The sequence below is a fragment of the Leptonotus elevatus genome, chromosome 14, assembly GCF_054856555.1.
Source record: "Leptonotus elevatus isolate MCC_2025b chromosome 14, RoL_Lele_1.0, whole genome shotgun sequence".
NCBI classification, from domain to species: Eukaryota; Metazoa; Chordata; class Actinopteri; order Syngnathiformes; family Syngnathidae; genus Leptonotus; species Leptonotus elevatus.
This window is the reverse complement of record NC_141252.1, coordinates 3,032,962-3,056,692: the sequence shown is the minus strand read 5'-3', so window position 1 is coordinate 3,056,692 and position 23,731 is coordinate 3,032,962. Positions and strand designations below refer to the sequence as shown.

Below are 23,731 nucleotides of genomic sequence, written 5' to 3'. Positions count from 1 at the left end.
ATAATTAGGAAGAAAATAAAATACTAGATTAAATATTTTTAAAAAATTGTTAAAAATACACACAATAGGAAAAATAAATACTAGAAATAAACTAAAATTATAAACATAGGAAAAAGTTTTTCTTTCTGTTTTTCAATATTAATTTGCCTGATATTAAAAAAAAAATAAAATAATTGTATTTTTTTTTCTCTAATATTTGTTTACTGTATTTTGTATACTATTTTACTTTTTTGACATAAATATTACATACAGTATATAAAACAGAAATATTGGAGAGAAAAAGTAAGTAAAAAAATCCTGAAAAAAATAAGCAGGAAATACACACATTTTAGGAATAACTACACAAATATTCAGGGAAGAACATTAGGCAAAAAATAAACAACATTAGGAAAATATTGAACATAAAAACTCAAAGCCAAAGTTATAAAGCAGTAGGTGAAGGACTGCGCCTTTAGATGCTAACGTGATATGCGGAAATCAAACTTGATAACAAATTTTTGTGCCATATTTTCCTCCACATTTTGGGACGCTAATTTTATGTAGTTACATGAACTTCTCTCCGATGGTGTCCATCAAAACGGCTCTTGTAAGCCTGCTGCTTTGCTGCCAAGCTTCTGTGAGCCTCCAAACAAGATAAGAAGCTCCATTAAATGTGCGCTTGAAGCTTATTCTTAGCCGTTGGCTCGTTTTCACTGACTCTCGGCATGTGGGAATAATTACCGCGTCTGCAACGTCGCCTCGTAACGTGACACCGATCCGCCGCGTCACGTGGCCCGTACCGAGGCGTCCCATTGGTTCGTTCGTTTTATGTTCATAGAGCGCGTACGCGGAGGTCTTTGTTTACATTTGAGGAAAAGTCCTGCGGTCAGGGGGAGGAGGAGATGTGATACAAATGTGACGAGGCTGAGATAAACCACATCAGGCCTCCTCTTGCGACTCCTCCTCCAACGACGTGCGCGCGTCTCATGGGAACCGTTGCTTGTGGAAAGTGCGACAGATTGAGACCAGAGATGTAACATTTCACATTACCATGATGGCAAAATGATCACGCGTAGCGTCAGATTGCTCAAAGGAATACGTCAGGGATTTGTTCTTGGGAGTGGCACAAGTCGAAGCAAGCCAAAGCAATAATGCTCAACATATTAAAGATATATTGGACAAAGGAATACACAGATAATATTTGTAAAATACACAAATGTTCAGACGAAATAGATGCATATCGTCGCCCACATAGTTATAATAATTGCCTAAGCCATTAAATATTGAAACAGGACTTAGGCAATTATGCTATGTGGCCGACGATATTAGAAAAACAATTAAAACAATATAAAATCAAAAAATACCCAGATGTTAGATGAGAAATATGAACTATTAGGAAAGATGAGATAAATATCATACATACATGAATATTAGACAAAATACATTATAATTTTAAAAAACAACACAAATATTAGGAAATATAAGACAGAAAAAAAAGAATATCAGTAAATATTATAAAAAATAGTCAACAAAATATTACAAAAAAATATTGGGGTAAAAATACACAAATATTATGAAAATATAAAAAAAATATTGGCAAATATATAAATATTCAGGACACAGTAAAAATTGTGAAAAAGTATTTAAAAAAATTACAAAATATTTTTCACCTCAACTCATCTTTATTAAGAAAATATGAAAATGACTAGCAAAATATGACAAAACAGAAGAAAAATAAACATTATACAAAAATACACAAATAATAGAAGACAAAAATATTAAGATAAAATTGATACATATTAGGGGAAAAGTTTGACAAAAAATACACATATATTAGATATAAAATGGTTGGAAGAATATTTTAAAAATCAGAAATAATACACAAATATTGGGAAAAATTGCAAATCTAAAATACAATTTTAAAGAGGAAAAAAAATACAGTATTAAAGTATTACAACAACAAAAAATCGCATACAACTACTATAATAGGAAAAAATTACAAACGATTTGGGAAATAAATGCACAAATATACAGGGAAAAAAACTACTACATAAAATATAAAAAAGCCAAAATGCACTTGAAGAGTTGATTTTTTTGACGCTCACTCCCAACATGTATTCTGTTTGGAATAATAAAAAAATGATTAGCTGCGCTCTCTTTCCATTCCTCATTATTGTTTATTCCCCGGCAGTAAGCAGAAAGGTGCGGAGTGCACTGAGGCAGATAGCGCTCCATGCAGCGCTAATGAATGGAGTGGAAACAGCTTGCTCACATTTTTCCACCACAAACAAAACCCCTACTATTTTTTATTTTTTGGGGGGGGGGGGGTAAAAACATGAAATACTTTGTGACCTGTGCTCCACAGCTGGACCCACGTGCCGACCACGCCGTGGATTCCAGGGAGAAGCTCCTGGAGTTCCGCTTTGACTACTGCTACTGGTCGGTGCGGCCTGACGACCCCGGCTATGCGTCACAGGAGGAGGTAACCAAAACAAAACAAAACAAAACACAAACACACCATGATAAGATCTGCACACTCCCGCTATCAATGCCCTCAATGGCTAATTAGGCATTTTTGCGATGGAATTGAGGGGTTGCAGAGGAAAGCTGTTTCTCATCAGAGTTGACTTTGTGTTTGGAAAAAGATGTCTGACACGCTTTGGCACGAGGCATTCCGCCGTTGACCCGTGGTGGGCGAAAAGGACGCGGTGGGTCAACAGCGGGAATGCATGCTTCTGCCAAACAGACAAGTCTTCTTAACCGCTCTTGTTCAAGCTGACGCAAACGCTTTTGATGGTTTTGAGTCTGACAAAGAGGATGGTGTCGGTTGGACAACAGGCAGGACTGGGTCATTAAAAAAAATGTGTTGGGGACTTCAGGTCTTAACTGGCAAAAGACAAAATAAAAGACAGACGTGTTACTAAGAAACTATTAGTATTTTAAACTATGAAAAAAATACACAGTATGTCTCCTTTAAATATCCCCTCCGCCCCCTTTTTCCCATGTTTCAATGTGCCCCCTTTTTTTTTAATCTTCCCTCTTCATTGTATAAAATGCAAAATACACAAATATATACAAATACATATAAATAGGGAAAAAAAAGCTGAGAAAAAAAAAGCAAAAAAGAATATTAAGCTAAATGTTACAAAAAATAATATGTAGATAATATGCAGATTTTAGGCAAAACCCCCAAATTATAAAAACATATATATATTGGATAAGAATATGAGGAAAATACGTAAAATATATATATTTTTGAAAATACAGAGAATGGATAACAAACTACAAAAAAATACAAAATATTAGGCAGAGCATACAAAATACTACAACAGTATTTGACAAAAACAACCTCCCCACAAATATTAGAGGCAAAAATAATTAGGAAAAATATGTTTTATATCTTTGTGGGGGAAAGGTACATAAATGAAAAAAATTCAATTTGGAAAATACATTATTAAAGCAAAAAAACACATGATTTACGGGTGTCATTATTAATATTGTAACCCCCCACCCGAAAAAAAAAATCGTAAAACTGTGGTACTTTGATTTAGGAGTGACCTGACCTGACTTACAAGTCTTTAAACATTTAAAAATATATTCTCTTTCAAACTATAACTTTTCCAATCTTTCATGTGGCTTTCATATTCCCTTTTTTGTTTATCCTCCATCTTCCCATCGTCTTAAAATAGTCCCAAGGATGAGGAAGAGTCAACTCTGGAAACTGCGCACCCCCCCCCCCCCCCCCTCATGAGACCGAGAAAATGGAAGGGAGAGGGGCCGGGGGGGTGACTGCGGTTGTTAAGTGAGACAAACTGGATTTTAACTCGTGCTTTTCCAGTCCGTGCGACCGTATCGCCACCACGCCCCGCTGGCGACCCCTCGGGAATCGGGATAGCCGAGCGTGGCCTGCCAGCGCCTCTGCACGGTTTACAGCAGAACCGCGTGGGCGTCACTGTCCAAATCTGGTGCGTTAAGCTGCACTTAGGGGTGCAGATGTGGTCGGCAAGGGAAAAAAAAAATTGTTTTGTATCTCTCTCTGAGGAAAAAGTGCCCTCTGCCTGATGTTGCTCATAGAAAGGAGTAGAAGAAAGCCAGCTGAGGCATTTATGCTAGGTGGGAAGTGGTTAGGGGGCGAACGAGGCCCAAATACGGCCCACTGCTTGCATTGTGACTCAAATGCCTCTTATTTTAAATTTTGAATGTTCCAAAATAGCTGGTACAGGGGCAACTAAAGACTTGGAATGTTGTGGAATGCTGAAAAAAAACACCTGTTTGGAACATTATTTGGGATAAAAGGAGCATCCTCCGAAAAGTCTCACGCGTTCACAAGCAAGGATGGCGCGAGGCTCGTCATTTTGTGAACTATTGCTTGAGCGAATAGTCCCAACAGTTTAAGAAAGTTTTCCAGCGCAAACTTGCAAGGTTCTCATCATCCACGGGTTCATTCAATCATCAAAAGATTCTGAGAAAATACTAATTCTCCTTTTTGTGCTAAATATCATTTCATCAGAATGAATCAGCAGTTTTATCAAATGAATTACATAAATTATTATTTTACAAATATTATTACCCGCGACCTGCGTGAGGATCAGCGGTTGGGAAAATGGATGAATTAGATATTATATTATTGTATATTGTATTAATATGTTAGGTTTTTGTGATGATGACCATAATACAGGAAATGCAACAAATGTGAGCAATGAAATCAATGTCATATGCAATTTTACTCAAATTATTTGCTAACATAAATCTTACTTAATGGTAGTGTTCTGCGTGACCAACGTACACAACAACAAAGTAACGGTTTCATTTTTTTTTTTTTAAATCTAATAAAAAGCTCCTCCCACACATGTATTGTTCTTCGAAGCTAGTAAACAGCAGCATGCCGCCGAGATGCTAAAGATTACGAGTTTGCACTGTTGGGGAAATACGTCATCCCTAGTTGGAGATTTGGTTCAAAGCACACAATGCACTTTTCGTTTTTTTCCCCCCACTCTCCATCCTCCTTGGATTTGATTCTCACAGTTTGTAGGTCTGTGTGTCAGCGGAAGAATAGTCGCTCTGTTTACCAAGAATCCATCACACACACACACACACAGCAAAGAGCTGATATATGTAGGCCATGTTGACACATGGATGATTTGGGAGGAATTTCAATGGAGGAATTTACAACCAAGTTATTGCTAACACGTTTGTTAGCTCGATAACATTAAGAGCAGGAAGTTGACTTCTATTAAGTGTCTGTGTAGTCGTCGGCCGTGTTACAATATCTACTATTTAATAACAATTAGTCATCCATCCATCCACCTTCCGAACCGCTTAGTCATTGTGTTAGAAAAATGAATGCCTCTCCCCAAATAAAAACTTGGTCAACCTGGTCAGACGTGCCTTAAACAAAAGTCTGTGGCTAAGTCTGATTATTTTACCAACAATCTGATTTTAATCGACTTCTTCCCAATTACTTGTAGAAAAAGCGAATGACAATGACGTCATTCAAAACAAGTTTTGCTCTTTGTGGTGTTGGCACGGTACCAACGTTTTGATTTTGATACCATACCTGCATAAAGTATCTTGATGAGGGTACTGAAATGGTACCTCAGCAAAAAGAAAAAAAAAGAAAAAGCAGTTATAAGCAGTAGAATAATAAATGACAGCTAAGAGATGTCAAAACACAAAAAAATATATATATAAGTGTACTAATTAGAATAATTGGAATTACGAAGGTCAAAGTTCACCTGTTTTCTGAGTTTGGCCACGAGAGTTTGACGCCACGTTCAGTCGATAACAGAGGGCGGTAAAAGGCCAAAATGGCAGCTCCCATTGAGATGGAGTCATCTGCTTAATTCATATTCCCCAAATGATAATGATGGCACGTAAAACATATTCTTGGGAAAAAAAAGAACTTAGCTTCAGTTCCTCTTTAAAAGCTTGTCACCCCATTTAAAGCTCCCAACATTTGCTCATTGCTAAAAACGGAAATCCCCCTTCTTGCATTGGGGGTGGGAGGGCTTACTATCATCTGTGCTTCTTCTTCAGCCATTTAATGAAAAGCACACGCACACACACACACACACACACACAATCCTACAGTACGTCCCTCCCCTCCACCGCCATCCTAATTTGACCTACAAATTCAGTCCCAAGTGTGACAGACGAGAGCATTGTTCAAGCCCAGTTCCACATTTTTCTGCCTCTTTAACTCTAGAAATCTCTTTCTCTCTCTCTCTCACACTCACACATGGACTCCGACGTACACGCACGCACACACACACACACGCACACACACGCACACGTATATGTAGGACATGGCCAACATTTTAAGTTCTGGCTCAGTTCGACCAGCTGTTGCGTTTTGGGGAAACTACTCTCGGAGCGTGGGACGGCAACAGAAGAACTTTTTTCCTCCTGCAGCTGTTTAAATTGTTTGTGAGAAAAGTGGTCCTCTTTGTTGTACTTTTTGGTTTCTTTATACAGTGGGTGACACAGTGGATGTCAACTATTTGACAGAGGCATTATTTTCGTTTTTAATCATCCAGAGATAACGTTTCTTTCTCGTTTTTAGGTATTGACTTGCAAGTGCACATAATTCATGTATGTCACATACGATGCTGCCCAGCTATTTATAGGTTCTTTTTTTTTTTCTGCCCCCGACAGATGTCTGACACAATGTTGGCAAAGCACTATAGTGTTTTGTTAAATTAGTTAGAGCGCCATGTTTTCTCGTACTAACTCTAAAGAGTTTGTCCATTTCCGTCTGACCCTCTCCAGTCTTGTAAAATGTAGCAGAAGAAAATCTGGATTCTGCTTTTCCCGTGTCATTGTTTTCTCAAAAGGCAAACTCGTTCGTTTTGTGCACAACACAAGAGTCTTCCTGGTCACGCTGGTGTTTGTTCTGTATCCGAAGGCTCATTTAATGTATTCATTCGTATTTTAACCATCCCGATTAATTGGTATCATATATTTAGTTCATTTCAGACAACTGCCAAACTGATACTGAAAAAATATATATACCTGCGTATACAGGAATACAAAAAAACAACAAACAATTTTGTTGTATTCCAACAGTATTTACTACAACAACCATCTTAAGTTTGTATTAGTTTGTGTTTGATGTGGTCCGGGGAACAAAAGAAAATACAGTAAATAATAAAGACATAATTACACTCAACATTTTTTCCTCATCGCTTGCCTGCCTCACTAATACCCACTCTCGCAACTAAAAAAAAAAAAAAATCAATTACTGTAAGTAATTGAAAAGCTACCAACAGTCCAAGCATTGAAATAATAGATCTGGGTTCCAATGGAAAAGCCCAAGTCAGCCCAATGAGCAATTCTGCAGTGGAGTTTAGCCGAGCGAGTTTAGCGAACTCTTTGGGACCCTGAGCCCTGTGGCGGCCCCCATGGAGTGATTTGAAGAGGGTCAACTTTAACAAGGCCCGTACTGATTCTTGGTATTAGAGGGAGGAGGACGGGAAGGATGAAGACAAAACCGGATAGGTGGTGGGTGGTGCTGCTTTTTGTCTTTGCGTTAAAGCTTCCTTTGAGCCGAGAGGCGGAGGGTAGCTAACTCTTGGTGGTCCCGGGTGCTTTTATTCAGTAAGAGTTGCGTAACAAAAATCACATTTCCATGACAAAGAATTACCTTTTGCTCTTAAGGATTGTTTCACAACCAATTGATGTCCTTAAAAGTCATCTTTTGGGTCAGGGAATTAATTCTAATGACAACCCTGGAAGTGGCATTCATGAACTTAGAAGTCAACTATTTAAGACGTTTGGTGGCAAGGGGCAAAAATGTATTTGATGTATTACCAAAAGTAATCAGTTTACCACGAAACAACATACGCCTCCTTAGAGGCGCCAATTAAAGGCAGTCGAAATGAAATCCTCGGGTCCGATCTTGGGTGATGTCGGATTTTATAAGGTCACGGAACACTTTAACTGGTCGCACGTGGCTGCGACATACGCTCTTGGTTGGCAAGGTTGCAAGAGCCAGCGGATCAAAATGGAGTTTGTCAACTCTTGCTATAAAAGGCCTGGTTGAGCACAGAAAGCTCAATTCGTCTCATTCAACTCCTTTCGTCCAAAATCAACACCATTATCTGATGACTGATTCAATATAGAGTTGACAGTAATTATTTGCCGGGAATGCAGCGTGAAAGGGGGGCAACTGAGAAATGCATCTCCAGAACAGCTTGGTTAGTGGATCGTACGGGTCCGGTGTCGACATAACTGCGAACGCACCAATTCACACGCTTCTTGCTTGAAGGGGCTTTCGCAAGTCCAACCTAAACCCATCCCCGGCGTTTTGTAAGCTCAGCGTACGAACGGACTTGGACTCTCCCGGTCCAGACTCGCACACCGGGGAGGTATGTTGAAAGTATGCCTGCCTTTGATCTGTGGTAGCAACGCTGGGAACATTCCTCCCCCTCCGCTCCGATGTGTACTTACTTACCCACCAAGATTTTACAGTCCAGACCCCAGCCTTCCTGGGGGCCAGGGAGGGGCCGGGGAGACCCGGTACTGTGTTATGGTTCCGAGATAGAATGTGCTAAGTCTAAAAGTCTGCTCTAGATCAGGTTGCTAAAGTGTGCGCGCACACACACACACACACACACACGCACGCACGCATTCCAAACACATGTTACCTTTGGATGGATCACTTGTGAAGATCGCATCAGTAACTGACCTTGTTTATCGGAGATGAATAAACTAAAGAACACAAGGTGGGAAAAACCCAGAATCTGGATACCCGCGTTTGTTCTCAGCTTGTAACAGGAGACCAGCGGTGTATCATTATCTAAGGATGTCATAACTTGGCTTCTTTAAAGTAATGGCGTTCATTTTTTTTTTGCTCATCTTCAAAACGACATGAATGTTGACTTTAAAAAAAAAAAAATAATACATTCAATCTTGTCTTATGAATGTAACAAAAGCAAAAGCCTCAGACCAAGAGAGAAGCAAAAACAAAGAGGCCTTAATTGATTGTTTGGAGTGGGATTCTCACCGTTCCACCCGCCCCAGTTTATTTTCTTGAGCCGCTCTTTCTCCCTGCGCACGCTACATGCAAGCGTAGTTGTTTGCCCAGAATATTAGCTGACCTCGTTGCTCCTTGCACAAACATCTCAGGAAGCGGCAGTGCCTCCTTGGCGTCTGGCCCGGTGCCACTGCAGCATTGTGCTGGTGAAAGCCACACTCGTCTTTTTACACAATCCCATTCAGAGCCAGGAAACTCTTGGGAAACACACTCACGCAATCCAAAGTTTACTCAGTAGTGCCCCCGAGAGAGAGAATAACAAATTGCCTCTGACGTCAGTGTTACCAATGATCAAAATTGAACAGGAGGAAGTGTGCCATTTTGGTTTGAGGCAGCCATTTTGGGGGAATATTTTGGAAATTGGAATATTTAGGTATATAAAAACAGCATATTTTTTTCTATTGAACACAATCTAATTGATTTTTTAACAAAATATACTTGTAGAATAGTTGGTATAAAAGAAAGGTTTCCCATGTTAAAATTTAAATAAATAAATGTTAACATTCTTACCCTATTTTCATTCTTCTTTGTAAGATGCAGTGTCCCATCACAGGTGAGCTACTCATGTTGACTTATGGCTAACTAGTAACCGCTGGCACTTTTCTTTTTTTTTTTTAGGACAATGTACATTAATCAACAGACTAAATAAGCCCCAAAGAAGAAGAAAGTATCTTACACAAATAAATTGTAAACAAATGCTATTTTTGATCCCAGGTTTATCATAACATAAAAATAATATGATGTTTTAAGATTGTCATATGGACTACTACAGTATTCAGGGCTCCACAGTACTAACTTTCTTTTCTAGGAGCACAGTGGCACCTAACCTGAAATTTTAGGGGGGGCACGCACAACGTAAATTAACTCCAACTTGCAAGTATTTTGCTCAATACCTTATTTGCACAGAATCAGATGTATCCGACTGTATGATATGATATCATGTTCCATTAAAGCCGTCTCTTTGTCAGGTGTTCCAGGACTTGGGTGTGTCGGTGCTGGCCGGAGCTTCCGAGGGCTACAACGTGTGTCTGTTTGCCTATGGCCAAACGGGATCTGGCAAAACGTATACCATGATGGGCACGCCGGTGAGGAGAACGCGGATGACTTGGATTGCGGAGCAATAATACAGTGAACCCTTGCTTTTTGCAGGGGTTCAGGACTAACACCCCGAGGCAAATGGCAAAGATTCAAAATATAAATAAATAGAATTGCATACACACACACAAAAAAAAAAAAAAAAGGGATTAAATATCTCAAATCAATGCATAATATGCTTGATTGAATTGTCTGCCATCCTATTTCCTCTTACCAGGAAGTTTTGGTGCATTTTATTAGTTTTTCCTTAAACATCTTTAAAAAAAATAGCATAACTTGTTGATATTTTAATAGTGGAAATGAAATGTTGGTAACTTAAAACCCTAAATACTCTGTGATCCCAAAACTCTTAAATGCCATTTCATACTCATCTTACAACCAACCTGAAAAAATAAATCACTTAAAGAAGTTCAAATTCTTTCATTTTGCTACTATGCGCTGTCAAGCTATCAAGACATTACAGAAATAGGTGCCAAAATTTTTTGGGGGGGAAATTGTTAATTTCCCAAATGAGGATTCTGCAGCGTTACTTTGTCTTCTGTGTGACAACAGGACTCCACTGGTTTGACGCCTCGAATCTGTCAGGTACGCTCGCATATCAAAATATGTTTTTCTTTTATTTTAGCAACAATCACTTTGAATAAATTGCGTCCGGCTTGTCTTTAAAGGGTCTTTTCCGGTCTCAAGATGCGCTTCCTGACGGGCAGAACTCGAGCAGAGTGGAGATCAGGTAATGCTTCATTTGCCTCTTCTCGTTTTACTTGAAATCCAAACACAACAGTTGGCCTGCAAGGCTTAGGGGCAGACAAATGATTGAACTTGTTTTTCCTGTTCTCAAATGTGTTTGTGCACCTTGACGCTCATTTTGTGCCCCACTCGCACGCAATTAAAGACATCATTTCCCCCCCCCCCCACACTTTTTAAAATATAAATGTCCATAGTGTCCCCTATAATAGACTCCATACCAAAATACATTTATTAATTTATTATTTAAATTATTTCTATTGTCACAATGCAGTGTCATCCCTGGGTTAATTTTCCACTCGACTTTGCTCTGAATTATCAGGGGGGGGGGGGGGGGAGGGAGTTTGTGGTGTTCCAATGAATTTGTTCAATGGATTTTTTTGTAATGTTGTCTGTGCAGTTTTCTGGAAATCTATAACGAGCGAGTGCGAGACCTGCTGGGCGCCGGCGAGAAGAAGAAATCGTTAAGAGTCAGGGAGCATCCTGAAAAAGGGCCCTACGTGCAAGGTGAGAATCTGCCATCTATAGTGACACATACTGATAACAAACAGATTTTCAGATTTTTTTTTTTTTGGATGTCGTGGTGGAATTTTACAAAGCTTTTGGGTCAATATTACTATGAAGTTGCCTCAGTCATCATGAAAATGGAGCTAGCTAAATGATGATACGTAAATGATCTGTAATACATTTGATGTGCTACAAATAGACTTCCTGTTATTTTGCCCAAGCTTCTATGGTTGCAAAAAAATGTTCAAGAAAAAGTCATAAATACTTACTTCATAGCATTGTCACTGAAATGTCATGAAATAAAAATGTAGTTCAAACTTCTTTTCCTAGTCTTTTGATCTTAGTCATTTTTCCACCTTTTTTTTTTTTGTCCAAATTAAACCGACCCCCACCCCACGACACACATCCACTCATTGTCTGCGGCCAGAGAAATCCCAGGTGACCGCAGGAAGTGAGCTCATTTCCTGTGAGCACCGTTAACACGAGTTTAAGGAATGGCAGTTCCCAGCTCCTCGAACGCACCACGTGCTGTGCTTCAAGTCGCTGCAGCTCATCTGTTGCGCACGTGTGGTGTAGCCTCATTGTATTGGCATCTTAAAAATCTACCCCCGTTCTTAGTGGCCCTCCCTCCAATAGATGCTGTGCCCCCACTTAAGATGAATACATGCCCCCCAATAAATGCCTTCTGACATGTGTTCATGTCACAATGCTGTATTGGTCTGTGTTCCTGGTGGTTATGCAACCTGGGTTTTTTTGTTTTATTCTGTTTAGTATATTCTGTCGCGTATGTGCCAATATGTTGTGTGGAGTTTGTTTTGAAGTGCAACAGGACATTCTCGGGTCTTGACATCTTTCTACATTTCTTTCATTGTATGTGTATAATGTGGAGACGGCTATTAGTGTCCCAGTAGATTCTGACAGGTGGTCGCTTCACAATGTTGTTTGTGTGTCCATGCTTATGTCTGCGGGAGTTGCAAGTCTACTGCCGGTCTTGACGTTTCTGTGCATTTAAAGTCCTTTTTATTAAATCAAGTGCACATTATATGATACGGAGACAGTGATTTGTGTTCCAGTAGATCCTGGTGGCCGCGCCACAATGTTGTGCATTTTTGTGTTGATGTTTTTTTCTTCATCAAACTCATCCCTGTTCATTTGTCTTTAATTTAGACCTGTCACAGCATGTGGTGTCAGACTGCCAGCAGGCCATGGACCTTCTGGAAGCGGGCGTCGCCAACCGTATGACGGCGGCAACGAACAACCACGACGCCAGCAGCCGCTCCCACGCCATCTTCACCATCCAGTACACTCAGGTTTGACCACCACCCTTAATAGAACGTGGAAGTGGTGTCATTTTATCGCAAAATAATCGCTTTATCGTGGATCTCAGGCTATACTTGAGAACAACCGTCCTTCAGAAACCGTCAGCAAGATCAACCTGGTGGATCTAGCCGGGAGGTGAGACCCAGCTGACAAAGCTTAACTGCCCTCTAGTGTCCGCAAATATAGTACAGGATGACATGGATTTTTTTGTCTATATATTTTTTTTGCAAATTCATCAAAAAATATAAACTTATTACTGTCATTCCACACACGTTTAAGATGGAATTGTTCCACATTGCACACTTAGAGAATCTCATTCTGTCTTTAGTGAGAGAGCGGATCCCAACTACTGCAGAGACAGACTAACTGAAGGCTCCAACATCAACAAGTCGCTGGTCACGCTGGGCATCGTCATTTCCGCCCTGGGTTAGCAATTGCACCGTACGATTTTATTCAAAACGCTCGTTCCCTTCCCCCCCCGGGTGAAAAATGATCCCGCGCTTTGTCCCCAGCCCAGAACTCGCAGATGTCCAGCAGCTGCCAGAGCATCAACAGCATGGCATCAGAGGGCGACGGCAGCTCGGCGGGAAGCCACAGCAGCTTCCTGTCCAGAGGTGGCAGTGCGGGCAGGAGGCACTGCTTCATCCCCTACAGGGACTCTGTCCTCACCTGGCTGCTGAAGGACAGCCTGGGGGGCAACTCCAAGACCATTATGATCGCAAGTACGTGTTGCAAAAAAAATATATATATATTTTCAAGTTTCAAATTTATACTTCACCAAGTCAAAACAAAATGAGCGAGCACTATACTATTGAGGCAAGGTAAAAGGAAGAGCTATCCAAACACCTGAGAGTCAGAGAGAGCGTGAAAGTGGGTGTAAGAGAAAGTAGGTGAGTGATGTGTGAGAGTGAATGTGAGAGAATAGGAAGGTGTGAGACAGACACATTTCTTTTTTTCCATTTTAATAATTTATTGAATGAATTTATAAAAGAAAAAAAAATACAATGTGAACCAATATTCTTTATCGTTGAATGAAAATGAGAAGACAGAAAATAAGAGTGACAGAGTGTGTGCGGGAATGGGAGAGAGAATGAGACAGTAAAATGAGAGAGTCCGTGGTTTTAAGAGAGTGCTATTGTGGGAGAGGGACTGATGGAGTCTCTGAAACAGCGTGAGAGAAAATGAGTAGGCGTGAGAGGAGTTGAGTGAGAGCAGTTGAAAGAGAGAGTGTGGTAGAGAGCGTGAGAGAGATAATTGCGAGTGTGTTAGGGAGTTAGGGACAATTTTGCGACAGAGAGAAGGTGAGTGTGAGAGAAATAGTGGGAGTGAGTGAGAGTGAGATGTGATGTGATGTGATGTGAGTGACTGTTAGTGTGTGAGAAGAAGTAAAAGAGAATTGTGTGAGAGTGACAGATTGATTGTGGGAGAGAGAAAGTATTTGTGAGAGCATGTGCGACATGTGGGAGGGAGGGAGAAATAATGAGTGAACCTGTGAGAGGATAGAGGGACTGCAGTACAATATTGATGATGGGATAAGTATTGCCAATCGAATGAATGTATCCAGTGTAAAAGTCATGCCTGTTTATTTTTTCTCGCAGCCGTCTCCCCCTCCGCCAGCAGCTACAACGAGACCCTCAGCACCCTGCGCTATGCCGCCCACGCCCGAAATATCGTCAACAAGCCCCGGGTCAACGAGGTAATTAACCCGATGTCATGATGGCCCCCCCCTCAATCAATAAAAAGAGAACTCCAAATAATCACTGAACGTCGGCACAGGACGCCAGCGTGCGTTTGATCCGAGAGCTGAGGGAGGAGATCGACAGGCTGAAGAGCATGCTGCTCAGCTTCGGGATGGTAAGTTAACGAGCCTTCTCCGACATTCTTTCATTCTCGTCATTCCCCTCATTTCCTCTTTCAAATTGACAGCAACGTGATCCCAGTCCGTCCCTGAGCGACGAGAGAGAGGGGACGTTGTCGGACATGGTGCTGCAAAACGAGATGAAGGTAAAACACGCGTCACCTTCAAAAAGTGAAGCACTACAACGACCAAAAAAGTTTTTTTGTTAAACCCAATAAATGCATCAATAAGCGGGGATATATCGGCAATAAGCATTTTCTATATTGAAAAAAAAAAATGGTTTTGGTATCCCACCCTCTCTCCCCATAAATAAAAACGTTAAAAAATATATTTGTAGAACCACAGGTATCTGAAGCGCACAATAACAAAAAAAAAAATCTGAGCGGCTGCTCGTATCGTGAAAAACTCACAAGTCGGGGCACTCATAAGTCTTGTAAGCATTGTCAGCATTGTCGTCCGTGTTCGTCAGGTGGAGCAGCTGACCAAGGACTGGTCGGAGAGTTGGCGGGACAAGCAAGATCTGCTGGAGCAGTACAGCGTGGACATCAACCGGGACCGAGCCGGTTTCCTGATCAACTCCCTGCGGCCGCATCTGGTCGCCCTGGATGGGGACGTCCTCAGCACCGGCGTGGTCTTCTATCACCTCATGGTACAGACGGGTCCTTGTCAATTTAGAAATGTCTGTGCTGGCGTGTGTGTGTGTGAGAGCAAGCAATATTACATTTTGAGGTCATCTAATTCTGCCAATATGGAATTTTTCTCTTCGTCATACCATTATGACTTTTTTTCTACCCAAAACAATGGGTTTTTTTGGAAACATTTACAACTTCAAAAGTCAAATCAGAATCAATCAAAAATACTTAACTATAACATTATGGCTTTTTTTCTTCTGATATTATCACAATAAGAAAAAAAGTTTAGAAGGGATTCGAGCGACGTATGACTTTTTCTCCTATCATTACGCCTTTTCTGCCCTGTCTTCGGTTGGCTCCGTGTATGTGCGTGGTTGTTTGACTCCTCCCTTTCCATGTTTTTCTCAGCTGTCCTGACTAATATCTTTTCTCTCTTTCTTTGCTAGATTCTTCCTCCTCCTTCTCTTGCTATTTCTCTGTTCTGCTACAATAAGAAAAGGTGATTGGCTTCTCTTTTCCTGTCCACCACACATCTCGAAAAGAGGCTTGGACTTGACATTGACAAGCACACGACTCAGGCCCGACACTCCACCGTCAAGAGCGTCGGCCACCTGGGAATACTTGTGGCCCTGACAGCCCCGTCTTTTAATCCCCCCATTAAATGAGAGAGGAGGAGATTGGAAATGAAAGGATTCTTGAATATAGTCTATTGTTGTTATTGCACCCATTTTCATTACAGGAAGGAGTTACCCGCATCGGACCTCAAGGCCAGTTTGGAGAACCGCAAATAGGTACGAGCCCAGCGGAAAACACATCACTCACATTTTAGTGGTGCACTGTTCACAAATTCACATTTCTTTTCTGTGAAACCTGTCCCCAACTATTGGCTGAAAAACTATTTCTGTAATGCCGTCAGATTCCACAAGATGGCACCAAAGTCCTGCCCAAAAAATAAAGTATTTTATTGATACATTTTGACTGAGATACAAGCTAGGTTTGTTGAAAGGAGCTACATTTATTTGTAAGACTAATGTAAAGTGAGCTTGAAATGATATTAAAGTGTTTTGGGGTCATAGTTTGTGTTCAATTTTAGGTAACTATTAACATAGACGATTGTAAACTCTTTTTGGTCCATTATTGGCAAAGTTTTGCTTTTGCAGCAGGTGTAGGTCCCTAACTTTGGTCCTAAAACACTTACAAAATAAAATATAATTTCAAACTCATATTAGAACATTACCCTCAAAATCCATTAAGAAAAAACAAGATAACCCATAAAAATGCCAATTACTACTTTCCCATTAACCTTTTCAGTTGTGTTTTTGACTGTGATGGATAGTCATGCTCATTTTTTAAATACATTATATCGTAAAAGATTACTTATCTTTAGTTGGGCTCTTACTGTACCTCATGGAGAGCAACAAGCCGTTAATCAGCTTAATCAGCTGTTATCTTCCAGCACTGTCAAAAGCAACCTGAATCTTTCTTAGCATCATCTTGAGAAAGTTTATCACCCCGTTTTCTCTGGAGTCAACTGATATCTTTTAATATGCTGTTCACTGTAAAAATGACCCCCCCCCCCCCAAAAAAAAATTTGATTATTTAAAAATCGACAGGAAAAAATGGTGAGTTCTCAAATGGCGATCCGTGAATATGTGAGCGTTTGATGTTTGTTCCTTTTGAAAACGCTTTTATGTATGTATGTTGTGTTAGTTCTGCCAGGTGGTGCCGGCTGTGAGATCCAAAACGACGGTGGTGTGGTCACGCTGAGGCCACTGCCGGGTTGCGCCTGCCTGCTCAACGACAGGGAAATCACTGAGCCCAGCAGGCTGGCACAAGGTCGGTCTTCCCAATTGTTTGAGCCATTATTCAGGGTTGCTTGTGCAGTTGAAACAGGCTGGAAGAGGGCAATCGCTTTCAACACAAAGCAAGGTCATCGGCGGAGTCTCACCTCTGTTACAACTCTGATACTTACTACCTCCAAATAATTGACTGCTCAGCTTTGTCCTTGTGGGGAAGTGATACAGTAAAAACAGCATTATATGATATGACAATCCTTACAGTCATATATGCTTTATCCTCTGCGAAGAACGACTGATATTACGTCTGAGGAGTCCTGACAAATGCCGCGTCTCCACGTATAGCCGTCTTATACTTCTTCTCTCTCGTCTCCAGGAACGGTGATCACCTTGGGAGGGCTTCATAAATTTCGCTTTAACCACCCAGCTGAGGCGGCTGTCCTCCGGGAGCGCAGACGCAGGGTACGGGCAGCGCAGCTTAAACTTGTTGACGTCTTGGTTGATTCTGGGTGCCGAATGTTTTGCCGTCTTTGTTCTCAGGCAAGTGAAGGCACCGACACTGATGTTTGCCTTCAGACTCCTGACCACAGGTAAATGCAGACAGCCCCAAAACTCGATCAGACCAGTTTCTCTGTCTAACTTGGCTTATGTATCTCTTTTATAGCAAAGAGGAAGAAGGGCGGCCTGCCGTTTGTTTGTCCTCTGGCAAGGAGTCGACCGCCAGGCGGCGTGTGGAGGAGCAGCAGTGCTATGTGGAGGGTTTGCGCCAGGAGATCTGTTCGGAGCAGAGGCGGGCCGATAGGGAGCTCGAGAGGGAGCAGGCCCAACTTCGGCAGCAGCACAGTGAGAGTAAGCAAAATTAAAAGAGCCAATAACCGCAAAATTCAAACCAAATTGGACGACTTCCTGTTTAATTTTATGCATGGCACCGTGAGACTTTATTTATTGTCCTTCTGTGATAGACATGTCCACGGAATTTCACGTTAATTGATGAAACTGCTGTCGGAGGATTATTCTTTTAACTTTATGAGAATATTAAAATGATATTTGGTGCGATGCCTTCCCTATGTTAGAAATTAATAATTTACCACCAGGATCCACCTGTGGAAAAAATGGTGAATTGTACAGGCATGTTGCACGAATAATATACAAGAGATATGTTATGGCAACCTCCCAAACAAGTCCTGACAATTCCTGTTTGTGTTGACTCTTAAACCAACAGTCCACCAGTGGATCCTGCAGGAGAAGCGTCACCTGTTGGCCATGGAGCAAAGACTCACCCAGGACCTTGGAGTTCAAACAGACTCCCGGCCGGACCCGCTTCTGGAGCGCCTCAACAGATATGTGTCAGACAATCAGGAAGTTGAGATGGAAAATTGCCCGTCGTTGGTTGTCAGGGTCAGCAAGAGAGCAGTCCAGGAGGAGCTACTGAAACATCACGCCCTGCGTCGCGCTGAGAACCGCCTTCGCCGGAAGAAGTTGCAGTTCCAGCTGGAGAGAATCGCACACAAGAGGCGTCTGTTAGAAGCAAAAAGGGAATTGCAGCAACTGGAAAAGGCCCTACCCCCTGGACCGGAGAGCCACGAGGAGGGGTCTGCACCAAAGTTTGTTTCTCAGAGACCTTCCTTCTCTGCTGATCTTGTGTCCCGACTGTACCCGCAGCATACCCCAATCTCCAGGTAAGCATACACAAGCTTTACGAAACATTTTCTGAACTCACAAATATTAAAAATATTTCACTTTTAATAGATACTTCCTGAAGAGAAATAAATCCACAGAAGTGACTTCAAACGCCACATCTCCTGCAAGTGTTAGCGGCCGGAAGTGGGTTTCAGACGAGTGTCTCCCTCGTGAAAGGACACAGAGTTGCTCTGACGCGCTTCCCACAGGACGAAGTCAGTCCTGCCAAGAAAGACGGAGATCCTCCGACAACATAGTACTGAATTCCAAGGAGGAGGAGAGTTCCCTGGAACAGCAATGTACGCGGTGCACTGAACGAAAACCTCTTCTGCCACAACGAGAACTGTCTTTTAAGAACAGATCAGACCACAACGCAGCAGTTACACCAAAGTTGCCCCTTTGCATTCCCATGCAGCCACTTGGCAAAGAAAATGTAGCATTCAAAACGGACATACCAATCATTCCTTCAACGCAGTCTTGTGTCACCAGGAAGTCCTTCTCTAATTCTGTGGAACCCAAACTGTCACGAAACGCGCCATCAGGTTCTAACAACCCCAAAGTAGTAGGAAAGATGGCAGGTCGATCTCCTGGAAGCCACGAAGATAGCAGCATGATCAGTGGACGTACTATTAAAACAGCCGTTTCTTGTGAAGAGCTCGAGCAGAGTCGTCCATCTGAGGGTCCGAGACGATGGCGCAGCACTGAAGCTCTGATGAACAAGACAGGCCAATGGGTGGAGAGACAGCAACGATGGAAGGATAAATGTGATTGGCAAGTAGTAAAGGAACAGCACGAAGGCACCTCCGACTCCGACAGCTTCTTCTCACTCGATTCTTTATCCTCGGCTTACGCGACGGCTCTCGCGGAGAAGCTAAAAAGTGAGGAAGTGGCTCAGAGCGAAGCGGACAGCGAAGACAGTGAGATGTCAAAAGACTCGCTAGCTGTGGAAAAGTGCACTGCTGTAACAAGCTCTTGCCAAAAAGTGCTTCCGACGTACTCGGTGGTGACGGATCCCCCGTACGGCGATAGGATAATACCGATTGGTCTAGAATGGAGCATCCGTCAAGATCCTAAAGTTATCCCTGCAGAGATGCAATGGAGCCAGCAATATTCCATGAAATCAAGACCAGAAATTGCAATAGCAGACAGTTTTAGAGATGTACAAGATCACATTGGTCAAACAGGTGCTATTGTCGCGAGGTTGTCCGAAAACCTGCCGACGCTTCTCGGCACGAACTCCTCCCTTGAGGTGGCAAGCAGTTCCGGGATCAACCGAGATTCTCCATCCTTCCGAAAAGAAAGCAGTGAACATTCCAACCCAGTTAGTGTCAACCTCTCAGATGTCCCCAGTCCATCTCGAGGTTGCACCACTGCCAAAGGTTTGAATGATCAACCAACCATGGATCTGAAGTCACATAATGAGAAGGAACACTCAGATAACCGGGCCGAGTGTTTAATTGCAGATCCTCCATCTCTGCCCCACAAATTTGAAGATGTTGCGACTAACCTGTGTACCTCAGGATGTCAAACAGAACTGCAACTGTTAAACTTTACTGGGCAAAGTCAAGAATTTAAGACAGACTCAACAAGTTCCTTAAAAGCTTCCCAGAAAGATGAAGATCCACACAGTCTAGATGTTACACTCCAACAGTCGGATTTGTCTGGCCGTCAGATTACCAAAGATTTTTCCCTCACAAAGACAGAACCATACGACAAGAATGTCACCAAAGATGACGATGCTGCGTATTTTGCCCTGCAGCATGAATTAGCATGTAAAAATTCCCGAAAGAGAAACCAAGAGCATAAGGAGGCCTTTGTGGGTACCCTCAAAATTCCAAAAATAAGTCCTTCACCTGTTGACAACCAGCAAGATTCTTGGTCTGATAACAACTCAAAAAAAGAACAATGTGACGTGGACATCTCCAACTTTGGATTTACTGATCCCACACCGAAGAAACTTGTGGGAGACATAAAAGTCGAGCATGTAGCAATAAAACAAGTCGCTGCCAATACAAAAGAGGCAGGGTGTCAAAGTGACAACCCCGAAAGAAAGTATTGCTGCCAGTCTGAGGCCATTTGTAGTGCCATCGACTTGAGAATCTCACAAGTGGTCCAAGAGCATTTAAAACTGTCGCTGATTGGCTGCAGTGGCGAAAGGAACAGTTGCAGTCATAGCAACTCCGGGCGAAGCCCAGTCGTTGATTCTGATGCTCAGGGAATCGACCAAATAAGGAAACCGACGCTTGATAACAGCAGCGATCAGGTGGAAGGATTGGCCAATGATGGAGAAGCTACTGAAGTAAAAACGTTTGCTACATTGACCAAACTTGAGAACGAGCCAATTGGCCACAAAGTGTCAGGCAGCTCTGAACTTAATCTGTTGAAGATGAATTGTTCAAAAGGACCAGAGCATTCTGCTGGGAACTGTCGTGTGGAAGGTGTGTCCAGTATTGACTGTGGCCACACATGTAACCCACAATCACCAAAGATAGTTGAGCACCCTCGCAAGCTATCCTCTGATGGATGTGATTTCACCGATGACGCACGAGGAAATAAACTTTCTGTCAAAGGACGAGATCAGCACAGCAGTCTGTGCTTGAACGACCATTCTCAGGCTTGCGTGGCTAAAAGGAATTACAACACCAAATGTCAAGGTTGTCAGTGCAAGTTTGACAAAGCTCAAGTCAAAAATAACGCACCTTGTGTGACCAATCAAAATGAGGTGCATGCTCCAGAGAGGTTTGTGGCATTGAAAGATGAAAAGCCGGTCACAAGTGCAAGTTATTGCAGATCTGAAATCTCCGCTGTTGGCACCCAGTGCCATTCATCGCTTCTGCTTAAAAAGAACAAGTCCAAAAGGCTCAGGAAGACAAAAATGCAACCACTTTCCTCCCCTTCCTTTCAAACATCATCATCAGATGAAGACCAAACCTCTGGCAAGCGATCATCGACTCAGCTACGACTTGAGAGTGAGGACAAAACAGATGCCAGGCAGCCTAATGCTGAGATTTCCAAAGTCAACTCCAAGATGGATCTGATGAAAGATGTTACCTTCTGCAGGAAAAGACTCTCGTTACCGCCGCAATCAAAATCACCGAGGGCAAATGACCTGCGGAGTGCATTCACGTCTCAGGAATTGCTCATGCATTTTGCCTGCAGTGATATCAACCCGTTTGCTCATCAGTGGCAAGATGGCGAACGGTCACGCCGCAAGAACCCGGCCTTTGGAAGCGCTGCCGATCTTTCCCGCAAATCGCCGCTTTTGAACGGCGCTGAGAAACGAATAACAAGGTGCTGTAGCGTCGACAACGGCTTAAACACGCAGAATTCACCTTTCTATTCCCATCTGAGCGCCTACGCTGCCCACAAAGGACTCCCAAGCACGCATAGCAGCTTTGAACCGGCAGCTTTGAACTCGTCTGATCAGGAGCTAAGCTTGAGAGGAGCAAATGAAGACGGCATTCAGACCGAGCCGGTCCCACCGGATACTCCACGGAGGAGGGAGCGGCACAAAAGGAGCCACACGGATGTCCCGAAGACCCGGGTTCAAATGAACGACTTTCTGACATGGACCAGTATGGAAAACATGTCAGTCCACCTATCGAAGCTGATCCACAGCACCTCGGACCTGCTGGGAGACGTCCAGGGATTGAGGACAGGCCGCGTCAGCGGGTTGAGCCCTCGATCGATCCCAAATATCAGCGTCAACTGCTCGACTCAAACCGCCTCGGATGTCGTTCTCCAGACGGAAAGACCGCTGACTCCAGCAAATACAAAGAAACACCAAAGGTCCGAATCACACGAGATCAACGTGACATTGAGACTGATTGGTGCTGAGATGGCCTCACCAAACAAAGACTCTCTCTGTTTGGAGACGAGTGACAAAGAAGACAGGACGTCTCATGCGTTCCAACCTGGAAGTACGTCTTTAAAAACGTTACATGTCGAATGCCAAAGGCAAATAAGATACGCTCCCATAAAGAAATCTTTGCCTGAGATGCCGCACCATCGTCTTAACTCCGCCTCTGAAAACAACTTGAAACCAAACAGATGCCAAGAAAACCAAACCCCTTGGCCGAGAAACTCATCAAAGCCTGGGACTACATCCACAGATCGGGCATCGTCCCCCATTGTCACTTTGGGTGCACGGCGACAGTTGGCGCCTGCAGAAAGTCATCAGAACGGACACACGGAAGAGAAAAGCGTCACCGAGTCTCCTTGCAGGTCATCAGGACTTGTTTGCGGTGTTTGCTGTGGTAAATCGCTTGAGAAAGTCTGTGAAATGAATGATTCAGGCCTTAAAGACTCCAATAGTATTCACAATGGGAATACCCAACCTCAGCCCAAATGGAACTCTTCACCAAGTCCTCACTGGTCAGACTTTTCTCTGCAGAACTACGCCAACGCTCTCGTCATCCAATCCACCAAACCAGCCCAGGAAATCCCTCAAGCGGCCCCTTTTTGCGACGCTACCCGCAGTATATCTCCGCCCGCGTCCTTGACGCCCAGCGAGTGCAGCACCGACGTCCTGGTGAATGCTAAACCAATCACCAGAGTGGACACGGAGACATTACCCGAGGACCTGCCCTTGCACAATAAGTTCACCAATTGGTCCGGCATCGACCCTCGGCGATCCAAGCGCGGCGGCTTTTCTGACACGGTTGAGAGTTGCAACTCCGAAGGAAGGTTAAGAGAGATCGAGTGTCTGCGTCAGGAACGGGAGCATGTGATGGCTTCTGTTGGCCTCGGGGCCAACTCCAAACCTCTGACCGTGGAGCTCGCCGAGGCCAAGCTGCACTACGGCCTCGGGGAGACGGACGCGCTGCTCAAGATGCTGTCTTCCAGGGCCGCGGTGGAGCGCGTGGGCAAGTCCAGCCTTGGAAAAAAGCAGCTGCAGGATAAGTAAGTGTTTGCTTGTAATCTCTGGTATCCAACAATGTAGTGACGAGTGGAAGAAAGCTGTGATGGAACTGTACCGGCTTTTAGTTATGGAGATCCTGGACTACCTACTAACAATTCATTTGGGGAGGAGGTTGGTCCAATTGGAATGGACGAGATCTACTAAAAGCTTGGACTGTGTCATCAC

At 42.9% G+C, this 23,731-nt stretch overlaps 1 protein-coding gene across 1 annotated transcript in view; it reads left to right on the top strand.

Moving 5' to 3' along the window:
• The window catches only part of stard9 (StAR-related lipid transfer (START) domain containing 9), a 32,089-nt gene that overhangs the window by 2,785 nt on the left and 5,573 nt on the right, over positions 1-23,731 (top strand). Inside the window, exons 3-22 of the mRNA XM_086095554.1 lie at positions 2,345-2,461; positions 9,982-10,098; positions 10,661-10,693; positions 10,777-10,838; positions 11,253-11,359; positions 12,527-12,669; positions 12,747-12,814; positions 13,008-13,105; positions 13,192-13,401; positions 14,278-14,375; positions 14,456-14,533; positions 14,606-14,683; positions 15,007-15,186; positions 15,909-15,960; positions 16,880-17,005; positions 17,342-17,427; positions 17,506-17,555; positions 17,630-17,814; positions 18,188-18,644; positions 18,715-23,547. Coding sequence (XP_085951680.1) covers positions 2,345-2,461; positions 9,982-10,098; positions 10,661-10,693; positions 10,777-10,838; positions 11,253-11,359; positions 12,527-12,669; positions 12,747-12,814; positions 13,008-13,105; positions 13,192-13,401; positions 14,278-14,375; positions 14,456-14,533; positions 14,606-14,683; positions 15,007-15,186; positions 15,909-15,960; positions 16,880-17,005; positions 17,342-17,427; positions 17,506-17,555; positions 17,630-17,814; positions 18,188-18,644; positions 18,715-23,547 — 7,178 coding nt within the window. The remainder of the gene's footprint in view (positions 1-2,344; positions 2,462-9,981; positions 10,099-10,660; positions 10,694-10,776; positions 10,839-11,252; positions 11,360-12,526; positions 12,670-12,746; positions 12,815-13,007; positions 13,106-13,191; positions 13,402-14,277; positions 14,376-14,455; positions 14,534-14,605; positions 14,684-15,006; positions 15,187-15,908; positions 15,961-16,879; positions 17,006-17,341; positions 17,428-17,505; positions 17,556-17,629; positions 17,815-18,187; positions 18,645-18,714; positions 23,548-23,731) is intronic.